Genomic DNA, 11,871 nt, shown 5'->3' on the forward strand with positions numbered 1-11,871 from the left:
TCACTTTGCTCATAAGAGCCGAGCCAGCAGTCCTTGTGATGGAGTTGAGTTTCCCTCACTCATGCAGATCTCGCATTAGCCTCGGACGGTATGTCTGCAGCCATGCTTATAAAAGCCCCTCGATGAAGGCTCATACCTACTCTGGATACTTGATCATGTCCCATGGGGCAGAAGATCCACATAATGCCATTCCTAATGGCAGAAACTGAAAAAATAAAACAAGAAAACCTCCTTTTAACTACATCAATCGCTGCAGAGGTGTAATCAAACATGCCATGACTGCGAGAGCCATTCCCATCACCTACTGGAGGAGGAGTGCATCTGCTGTCAGCCTATCATTAGCCAAGATTGTCTTACCTTTGAATGTCGAAGGCACAGATGAATGCAGTTTGCATCTCAGGATCAAGAAAGCCCATTAAATGCTTTGTGAAGTGCTGAGCTTGGACGGACTTGATTTGATGTGAGGTGAAGTGTTCTGGGTAATGCTGAAGGATGTTTATCACTTTAACCCTCATGTCTTGTCTGCTGAAACAAGACGTTTCATCTTTTTTTTCTGTGTTAATAGCCTATGTTTTGAGAGAAGATATTGAGCTTTTTGTAACAAACATGAATTGATTTGTAGTTAGTCGCAACAGAGCCTGTCTATTTAAAGTGTCATTTTGTTCACTGCGAACATCGAAGCTCAGTAGTGGAAACAGGGTCTCAAGGTTCTTACTAATGGACTAATGGACTTAATGCTCTGATTTTAAATGTTTTCTATCATACGGGCCTGTGAAACGCTAGAAAAACATGCACCTCCTATCTGTTTATCGTAAAATCCTTAATGGTTGCTTTAGATTAAATATTTACGATGATAGTTGATGCAGTCCTCAACTTTTCTAAATATGAAACTTTGGATGCTTTTAAAAATGAAGAGAATTTTGTGTACTAATGGATGCATCCAACATATGATTAGCATGTAATTAGGATTTATCGCCCTCTCCAGAAAAAAGTGTCTTCAGATCCACCAACAAAAGGAAGGAGGCAGTAGTAGCATCTGAAGTACTGGAAGATGAAAATATGAAGGTGGATCTTCCTATTGAGCAGGTGAAAACGACAAGCAATATACATGATGTCACATTTCAGTCATAAAGATTATCGAATACCAAAATTAGGATGCAACAATGAAAAAGCTGAATGCTTTCTTCTCCCACAGATGGAAGTAAAAGAAGTTGAGGAGGAACAAAACTCCTACAAAGACCCCAGACCAGGAAGTGATAGCCCTGCCAAAAACTTCAAAAACCATAAAAATGCAGTTTTTTCAACAAGGTCCTCCCCTTCCAGAACCAATAAGGTAAAATAAACTTTTGTTTACACCCTAGTAATGCCTTCACAGCATAGAATCTGAATATTTAAAAAACCCATTTTACTTTGTGTCTTCTTTACTGTGCTTTGACCACTGATTCTCTTAGATTGCAATGTAGGAAATTTAAACACAATGCCTTTCAACAGATCTCAGAATATACCTCGAGTATGAAGGAGTCAAGAGACTTCCAACCCAACAGCCATGGAGAGAGCAGGGACCAGTCATTAGATCAACAAGAACCAAAAGTATGAAGCTCACAACTCATGGAAAAATGCAACTGAACATACGAAACATAAAATATCTCTGATTTGTACTCTTTTAAGATGCTAAACCTTTTGTCTGCCAAGACAGGTGTGTACAGTAAATTTTTTTTTGTTGTTGTTGATTTGAATCTGTTGACTAAAATGTAAGCATACAAAATAACCGTTAGTATTGGTTGTCTCAAAACAGTGTTGTTGTTTTGAGACTTATTTTTTGACAATCAAACAGAAACAGAAACTGCCATTTTTTCCTTATGCATAACGCAGAGGCCTTTCCCAGCTAACAAAATTATGTTCCAAGAACATTTTGCTAATGTTACCATTAAGTTTTGCTAGTTTTGAAAGTTCTCTGAACATTCTGAATCAAGTAGCAAGTAGTAATGTTTTAAAAATGTTACATGAACAAGCGACGACAACATTTCAGAAAAAAAGGAACAATGTATCCATCAAAGATGCATCAATAAGGTTTTTGTGCATAACGATTTTTAGAGAAAGTTATTAAAAACCAGATAACTTTGAACTAATGTTCTATTAATGTTACTTGAAGAATGTTTGTTCATTAATTTGAGAGAATCTTTCCAGAACATCAGCCAACGTTCTGAGAACTTTACCCTGTTAGCTGGGTTATGGCTTTAGTGGGAATATCCCACATTGACTTTGAATGGAACGCAGCACATGTCTGTCATATTCCCTCTCCATTCTGTTCACAAAGTAGATGAGGTCATGAGGAGAGAGGCAGCGATTTGCTTTTTTTTTTTTTTTTTTCTTGATCTAACCCCATAAAATTAGCCCATTTAGATACAGCAGTTATTGTGGCCAATAGTCCTTGACTCGTTATAGTGTGAATCTCATAACATTGATGAACAGACACAACAATGCTTTGGAATATTACAATGCCATGCAATTTCACAGTGCTTTGAAACAGGAAGATATCGAGTCTTATTTAAACAATCAATAACATGCAGCATTCCATTTAATGAAAACTATAATTTCAGACAAAGGCAATTACACCACTGGGTATTGTTTTGGTGCTGTGACTTTCTGCTGCAGTTGGCATTTTCATAATAAAGATATTCTTATCGGAATAATTATTGACTGGGGAGCGCGGTTATTACCTTGTTAAGGACCTCATCAATAGTATAATTCATTTCTTATCACATTTAGTCCTGTATGGAGATTGCCAAATCGAGGGTGGCTATAGATCTCGGGAATGGACCATGTGTAATAGTGAGTAGTAATTCTCACCAGTCCAGCCTCAACTAATTGGCAGAATCATCATCACCGCTCAAAACATGATTTGATATACAAGAGCGGATGAGGGCTCCTTTTTATGACCGTTCACAGTGTCGGCACTAAAGACATGTAAGTGCTAATCTTGCAGGACTTGCTCAGAAGGACTGCGTAATGTTAACCATTAACCATGTTCCCCAGCACTCAACAATGTCCAATAAATATTCGCACGCTGAAGGCTTGTATTCCCATTGCACACATAGCTGCGTGCAATTCTTTTCCTGTCCGGCCGTGTTTATTATCCAGCATCGTAACGCTTGATTATGAACCTCGAACAGATCTATTTCATAAGATTCTGACAGTAACGTGCATCTTATGGCCTAGATATTTTGTGATAATGAGTTATTATGAAGCTGCTGTGCATTTCATATTGAGGTGACAGTTTTAATCTATGATATATTTTACAACGGCAGCCTTATTGTGTTCGCATGAGAAAAAAGCATAACAAATATGTTGTTGCAACAGAACCCGAGCTAAGTAGGCAAGCAATCATAATGTAAAAATGCTGCTTTGGTGACAAAGTGCTATTATCCATAGACCCTCTGATGTTTAAAAGCATGTCATTTAAGAAGGCTTCTTAAAAGCTTGATATATTTGAAAGCTTCTTAAAACATTTCATTCACTATATATGAGTCATGCTTCAAAATAAATATTACCTCATCGTTGACGCGCCTTTGAATTATATCGCCTGCTACTGTTACTAGAGTTGCACTTTTTATTGATGAACAGATTCAATTATATGATAGTGTTTTAGTCAGAACAGCCTCCTTAACAGAAATGATGCCATTTTTGATTTGCATTAACACACACTGAACCCCAGCACATAGATAAAAGAAAAGCTAAGCTGTCATAAAGACATCAAGATTGTTTACAGTTGTTTACAGTAAAGTGTATGCAATGCTTTGGTATTTATATACAATTTACTTACAGATAAATCACAAATAAATCTGCTGAAGTATGTTTTGTGATTGGGAGAATGGAAAAGAGAACAAAATCAGTCCCTGTTATGAAATTAATAATTATATTAATTATATAATTTAAATGTTACTTTTCTATGGCTGTGAACAGTTATTTTTAGCATTATACTACTGTGGTATTTATTAATATTTTGAATTAGCTTTTGTTTTTATATTTTTAGTTTTCATTTTTAAATCTAGTTTAAGTTTTAGTAATTTTGTTATGTGCTTTTGTCATTTATATTAGTTTTATTTTTATTATTTATATTTATTTTTTATTTATTTCAGTTTTAGTATTAGTAAATTAATTTTAGCACTTCAACCTGAACTTGTGTATTTCATTTAGTTTTATTTAGTATTTCATTAAGCCAACATTTCAAATTTATATATTTAGTTTAGTTTTTTTTTTCAACTAATATTTATATTTCATTTTATTTCAGCTTTATTTCAATTAGCAACACTGGGTGTGCACTGTATATTTGTGCTTTCAAATGCTATTTAGAATCACTTAATTTTCATAATCAAATGCATTTGTTTAGGAACACATAACAATAAAATACTTTAACTTGACTTAATCACAATAGTTTATAACGTAATATTTAAACAAGTAATTATTCTAACTTCTATGAACTCTTATCATAATAACTATGCCTAAGGACTCATTTAGCATGTTAAGACAATTACTGTAGTACAAAGCTTACAGTAAATCCATCCTGAGAAAGAATTAGGCTATACATCCGAATGCAGAAATCATTTGTTTTGATTTGAACAATATTGACTGATTTAGCAATCAGTCACCTAAGCAGTTTTTCTTAATTAATATGGTTAGGTATGTCGAAGTGTCCTGGCACTTTTGATCAATCGTCTTCCTCCTCCACAGAGTTTTGTGATAAAAATCAAATAGATATTGATCACATTATTGATCTCCTTTTGCCGTGTCAATACAGTATCTGTTCATTTATCTTCTGCTTTGCTCTCTGGCTACAGTTCCCCAGCTTAGACTCACTGTTTCAAAGTGCGCTTCACACAAGGTCAACCATAATCAACCCCAGACGATAGAACGGGCCGCGAGCAGCTCTCCCAGGCTTTCAAGGCCTCTGCAGTAGACCATTCAATTACTGTTTATTAGACAGTGGCTAGTCATTAATCAGATGGAGATGCACAGGTTTTGTCCAATGGGCCACTTAAGAAAACATCTTGAGTCCCTGTTACAGAAATATTTAAATGTTGCCATGCTTTTTCACAAGTTTCTTTCATTGTTTATTCACCCTCATGTCTTTTGAAACCTGTTTCTTTCTTGCGTAAAACACAAAAGAAGATGTTTTGAAGAATGTTCAGGCTGCTCCTTTCCACACAATGAAAGTGAATGCTGATCACAGCTGTCAATCTAAATTTTCAGTTAAAGGGATAGTTCACCCAAAAATGAAAATTCTGTAATTAATTCCTCACCCTCATGTCGTTCCAAACCCGTAAGACCTTCGTTTTATCTTCGGAACACAAATTAAGATATTTTTCATGAAATCTGGGAGCTTTCAGACCCTAGACAGCAACGCAACTACCACGTTTAAGACCCAGAAAGGTAGTAAGGACATCGTTAAAATAGTCCATGCAACATCGGTGGTTCAACCATAATGTTATGAAGCTACGAGAATACTTTTTGTGTGTAAAAAAATCACATGTTACTCTCATAAATGCGCAGTGGAGACTGACACAGAAGATAAGAAATTGGGCAATAAAGTCATTTAAAATTCGTTTTTTTTTTTTTTTTGCACAAAAAGTATAGCTTCATAAAATCCACTGGTGAGCAAGTGATGTAAAATTTCTCCAAATCTGTTCTGATGAACAAACAAACTCATCAGCTTAAATGGCCTGAGTGCGAGTACATTTTCCAGCAGATTTTCATTTTTGGGTGATCTATTCCTTTAATCGTGTAATTTTAGCTACAAGCATAAAATCTATGCTTAGATCTACACTTAGTCTCTAAAGATATTGTCGTAATGCAATCCAAATAGAAGAAACACAAACCAATTTGTTAAGCATCCTAAATGAGCTGATTATCATTTATGTAGTACTCATGTGGTAGTGCATGAGTGAAAGCCATATTTCTTTCTTTTCACTTCAAAAGAGGCATTAGCCTGACTTTAATATATCATTTTAAGGCGATACTTGACAGCTTCACTAAATGAGGACCGTACTGCATTGAAACATAATTAGATCAAAGGATGAGATTCTGATTTATGTTTTCAGGACACCAAGGGGGAGGAGATGTCCTCAGAGAAGTGTGGAATACGATCGCATATGTCTAAGTTTTTAAAGGGTAAGTTCCTAAATGCCTGGTAAAACAACAGCCTGGGATGCAAGTGTACATGATACACTTATAAAGAGACCACTAATACACTAATCATATATCACCATGTTCTTGATTACAAAATAACAGTTTAAACACCATCCAGCTATTGATACCATATGAGATCATCACAGTGAATATTAAATGAATATTTAACATTCAGAATGTACCCAACATCTATGTCCTTGCGACGTTTATCAAACTAAAATCATGAAAATATCTATTTTTATTAAAAATCATTTTTTTTATTTTTTTTACTTCAAATAAAATAAACCTTAACTGAAATAAAATAAAAGCTTATTTGAAGTCAGTTATGGATGAAACATTTCTCATTTTAATTTTGTTTAACTTGGTGTACTAAAATAACTCAAACTAAAACTGAAATAATAATAAAAAAATAAACATGTAGACATATCTAAGATAATTATAAAAATTTGAAAGTTGCTACAATTAAAATGAGAAATATAAAAATAAAAAACTAATCTAAACTATTAATAAAAACTATAATAATCAACAATAATAATAATACTTAATATCACTTATTTGCTCTTCTTCTTTTTTTTTTACATCTTTTTGCATACCTAATTGTGATTGATCATCTTCCTTGAATATATTTAATAATTTACAACTACCTTTACATTGTATGTGTACTTCCATACTATACCTTATGCAACAAACACTACCTCAATTAAGTAGGATGTTCAAAAACTCAGCGATACTAAGATGACATGCTGCATCTGCTGGGATGCAAATATAGACACTTATGCTAATATAGACACTTATGCTATCCCATAAGTCCATGAGAGCTGAGGAGCTGTCAAACTTGACCAGTTCCATACCAGAATTGTATAGGTTGAAGCCATAAGCTTAACAAATGCAGGCATGGCCTCCTGGGTGAATATAACCGCACCATTATCCTGCATATGATGGACACCAAACACCATCTCAGCATGCCTCCTTTATTTTCTATGTAAATTTAGCCTTTAAAGCTTCCATTTGTTTCCCATTCTCTTAATAGCTTTATCTCTCATGCAATAACTGGAAGAGATAAAGTCATTTAGATGTTTTCATGGCAAGTTCTGCACTAGATATGGGGGCGTAAACATCTGAATGACACTAGATGCAAGATATTTTGTTTGTGCTTGGCATTTCACAGCTGTGATTTCTTGTATTTCACATACTGTAGTTTTTTTAAGTTCTTTCGTTTTGGTTCTAAGTTAAAATCTAGTATTCTACTCAAGAGGAAGACTTCTGAAACCTGCCTGTTTAATATCAAAATGTCTAATCCATACCAGACCTCAAAATGGATGGCAGCACTTCAGTGTCCATTGGAAACAGGAAACTCTTCACAGATGTAAAAGTACATCCATGTTTTCTTTGGATTGTGATTGGGGCTGGGGCCTAGCGCTCATTTAGTGTAGTATTACATGATCTGCAATGTGTACCACACCACTTTGTATCTTCTTTCATACAACAGGAATAATGAACACCAATCATGTAATATGCAGTAGTCATGTAATGTGTGGGTGTATCATATGTTATGGTGTCACTTTCAATGTCCTATCAGACAGTTTCCACAAAATGATTTTTGAATGGTTTAACCTACTTTTTTATTCCTATTTTAGGCAAGACACTAGGCAAAACATTGTTTTTTTTCATATACTAGTCAGATTTGAGATTTTGGGCTATTTGGATTTACATAACAGACTAGTGGAAAGAAAACATCAAAAATACAAGAGTTTATTTTATTGCACTTTATCTTTGCATTCAATCCACATCTCCGTCCCTCCCGAACCTATAACAATAGTGTCCCTCTCGGGTCAAAATGACCCGAAGGCCAAAAATGACACTAATTTTATTTTTGGTCCAGAAAGCTTAATATTGGAACATTTTTATAATTTTTTTAAAATAATTTTTTATGTAGGTTTTTCTATTATTTTCTAAACATATGTATATTCATACAATTTCATAAATATGAAATAAATATATAATATATTTTTAAAAATATAAATATGATATAAACTCAATGGTCTCCACCACATCACTAAAATCTAACTGTGTTAAGTAAAAAAAAAATGGAAAAATGACCCAGCAGAAACATGAAAAATATTACATTGTGTTCTATGAGAGTGTGTGTACCATGTGTGTGTTTGTGCGTGTGTGTGTGTGTGTGTGTGTATGTGAGTTTTTTATGCATTGGGGATATTCTGTAGTCTCAGCCCTTCGTTTGGGTATAAATCTTTACTGGATTGTCTCAGATTTTGTATATCAAAAAAAAAAATCAAATGTAATGAAAAATGCAGTTTTGTTACTTTTTTTATTGCACCCATTTAAACTCCTTGCATCCATTCAAAAAAATGTTTTGTGTGTATTCCCGGTGCAAGTGTGACAAAAGTAAAGAAATCTTGGACCAGTACGATCAACACACGATTTTTAGAATTTTTTTGAAAAAAATGTTCGGGTCAAAATGACCCGAGGGACGGATGGAGCATTTCTCAAATAAATTTTTTTCCCCTGCACTGAGCCACAAATCTCCACTTCAGGAGCACTTAACAGTTTTATTCTCATCTATATTTTGAAGGTTTTTTACTGAGGGGTTTGTCCGTATATCATACTGTATGCCAGATTTTAGATTTTAATCCTAAAAGCATGTTAACAATACTGTTAACAGTATTTTACGATTTATGGAGTTACACGATTTTTTGAATTTTTTTGAAAAAAATGTTCGGGTCAAAATGACCCGAGGGACGGATGGAGCATTTCTCAAATACATTTTTTTCCCCTGCACTGAGCCACAAATCTCCACTTCAGGAGCACTTAACAGTTTTATTCTCATCTATATTTTGAAGGTTTTTTACTGAGGGGTTTGTCCGTATATCATACTGTATGCCAGATTTTAGATTTTAATCCTAAAAGCATGTTAACAATACTGTTAACAGTATTTTACGATTTATGGAGTGAATACAAACCTTTAATATGTCAAAATGAAGAATTTTGAACTTTGCTTTATCCAATGTTCAGATTTCTGTTCTGGAAATTGATGCAGATTAGTGCATATTTAATTAGATAGATTTGCATATTTAAACATAACATTTTAGAAAACTTGTAATACAAAAATTTTTTGCAATTCTTAATGTAATCAGTTAACTGGAGTAGTATGGTGATATTTAAAAATTCTTTACTCTATTCACCTGGGGTGTCTTGCCTTAAAAAGTTTCACACTTCTATGAATGAATAATATAATTTTTATATAAATAATGCACTTTTAGTTATATCAGTAGCCTGTGGAGTGGGTTGCCATGTCAAGCTCACTCTGAACTTGTCGCTCTGAATTAATAATATTGTATTTTCTAATTTATGTCACATTTTCTTTTTGCATTTATTCAGAAAAGAAAAAAGTAACCTTGAACTGCGGACCTAATGGCTTTTAAGTAACAGGTATGTACTGAATGAAAAGTTGTTGAGCATTTAGAAGTATATTCAGTTCGTTGTATTTAATGTGAGATTAGATGTGAACATAAAATATTATCAAAGAGTTATGTGCTGTCCTTACAAATTACAAATCCAAGATGAAGATTTGAACAAGAAGAGTTATTCTGAAGCTTTCTGTTTTATTCGTATATATGAAGATTTCTGGTCGATGAGGATGTTCACTCGCATGCCACAAGCAAGACATTAAAGATTTTCAAAGCATCTCGCCATAGCTTCTAACATGGAAAAAAATAATGTTCGGAAGACCTTGTATGAGCAGACGGCACTGTCTCTGTGTGATCTCAGCTGCTGTTCTGATGATGGGCTTTGTGAAGTGCACAACTGCCCGGTTACACATTAGTTTGATTGCCAGTTTTCTCTGTTCGAAGCGAGCTTTGATGCATATCTCGAGATGAAAGCCAAACTTCTCCAGCGAGTCCATTGTAGATGGGGTTCCATATTTGCTTCAGGCACCATGAAGACCTTCAATAATCTTCCAATATTGGCATGAACATAATTTATAATTTATCACACAATGCACTGCGTTCTACATCCTAATTCAGGGGCCCTATTTGTTCCCTTGTTGACAGACTCAGCGGTTCATCCATATTTTTTTCTTTAAGGTAAGCCTTTGATGCATGCACTGCGTTCTACATCCTAATTCAGGGGCCCTATTTGTTCCCTTGTTGACAGACTCTGCGGTTCATCCATATTTTTTTCTTTAAGGTAAGCCTTTGATGCATTCTGTGCACTTTGATAGCAAGACTGCCTGTTGTGTTGGAATACTTTCCTGATGTTTGTGTGTCTTAAACTTGATAGAAGTAATATGGGAGGTCACTAAAACCCCTGCAGTTGTGGCTCTTTTATCCACCAAGACCCTCTTGGAGATGAAACAATCTTATAAAGCAAATAAAAATGTCTTTATCTTGACAAGCCCACTGTGGATATATAGCTTGTTATGTCTGGAATGTATTACATAATTATGCATCACTATTAATATTGCATGGGCCCCTCACACTCAGTACATAGTAAGTTGCCTAATTGCGAGAATGAATAATTAAGAAGCAAAGGTCTTGAGTGGGAACCATCGTGGCGCTTTTGATAAATTATTTTACGCGATTAGTTTTTAATCGCATGCACTTTTTGTGGAGGGTGGGAGGTTATAAGTCTATGAAAGCAGTGTTTTAATAACGGGGTTATTGCTTGAGGTTTTAATCCCTTGGATGGACTGCCACTATGCCATGAATCAACAAATTAAACATGCGGCTTGCAAAGTATCAGACAAGTATAGAACAGGGACTAATGATTGACCTGAAGGGCATGGTTTATATCTTTGTTCACAATGGGGAATGCAAAATAATTTCTCGGGCCGCCTCGGCTCTAGGCTTTGTAAATGTGTCACTTTTAGAAGGACAATGCTTGGCCTTCAACCGAATGCTCTTATTAAAAGCACTTTGATGAAATGTAGGAACACACATCCTTCCTAAATCCTTGGGTTCACCCCTGTGTTAATGGACCAGAAGCTGAGATTTAATTCGCTTTGTTCATTTGTGAAATGGGCGTATAGATAACTTACTCTGTGACTGATAAAATGTACCGACACATCATTGTCAGAGTGGCCGATGACATCATACAAGCTCTGCATTGGCATTGCAAGGACAACATACCTTATTTTTATGTCACATGCTATAGTCTGCCCTCTGCTCTAAGATCAATGGTTATTGAGTATGATATCACAATGCACAAAGACATATTTAATTTAAATTGACATGCATGTTTTTAAAAAATGGTTGGGTCTTTAAGACATTAAAATAGCTTTGCATCAAGTTATTGGTCTGATGCTTCTAGTATTCTGAACATCAGCTGCACTAAGATCAAATGGATCATACTATGATGCTCTCAGATAATGTACTATTTTAAGATGAAATGTGTAGGGATGGGAATCGTAAAGAGATTTAATGGTTTATTTCTGGTTCTGAGTCTGATTACTCTTTAATGATTCCATTTCCTTAGTGGTTCAATTAACAATTCTTTTAAGTAATAAATATTTGAAAAAAAAAAAAAGAAATGTCATTTTATTACCAATGGAAGAAATTCAATAAGTAGTCAATTTAAACGTATTCTTGCAAAATGTGTTTACACTAACTTTTAAATGACTTTTTACTTTTTGTAAATCAAATTTTCATAAAATACACCTCATGC

The 11,871-nt window shown here is 34.5% G+C and overlaps 1 protein-coding gene across 1 annotated transcript in view; it reads left to right on the forward strand.

Moving 5' to 3' along the window:
• LOC107752800 (doublecortin domain-containing protein 2C-like) overlaps positions 1 to 10,195 on the forward strand; it is a 26,876-nt gene extending 16,681 nt beyond the window's left edge. The window contains exons 8-13 of the mRNA XM_016568868.1: positions 986 to 1,086; positions 1,196 to 1,333; positions 1,492 to 1,590; positions 6,099 to 6,168; positions 9,586 to 9,636; positions 9,828 to 10,195. Of these exons, the coding sequence (XP_016424354.1) occupies positions 986 to 1,086; positions 1,196 to 1,333; positions 1,492 to 1,590; positions 6,099 to 6,168; positions 9,586 to 9,629 (452 nt within the window). The 3' untranslated portion in view covers positions 9,630 to 9,636; positions 9,828 to 10,195. The remainder of the gene's footprint in view (positions 1 to 985; positions 1,087 to 1,195; positions 1,334 to 1,491; positions 1,591 to 6,098; positions 6,169 to 9,585; positions 9,637 to 9,827) is intronic.
• Positions 10,196 to 11,871: the final 1,676 nt, after the last annotated feature.

This window comes from Sinocyclocheilus rhinocerous, unplaced genomic scaffold (genome assembly GCF_001515625.1).
Source record: "Sinocyclocheilus rhinocerous isolate Xijiao unplaced genomic scaffold, SAMN03320098_v1.1 scaffold61, whole genome shotgun sequence".
Lineage (NCBI taxonomy): Eukaryota > Metazoa > Chordata > Actinopteri > Cypriniformes > Cyprinidae > Sinocyclocheilus > Sinocyclocheilus rhinocerous.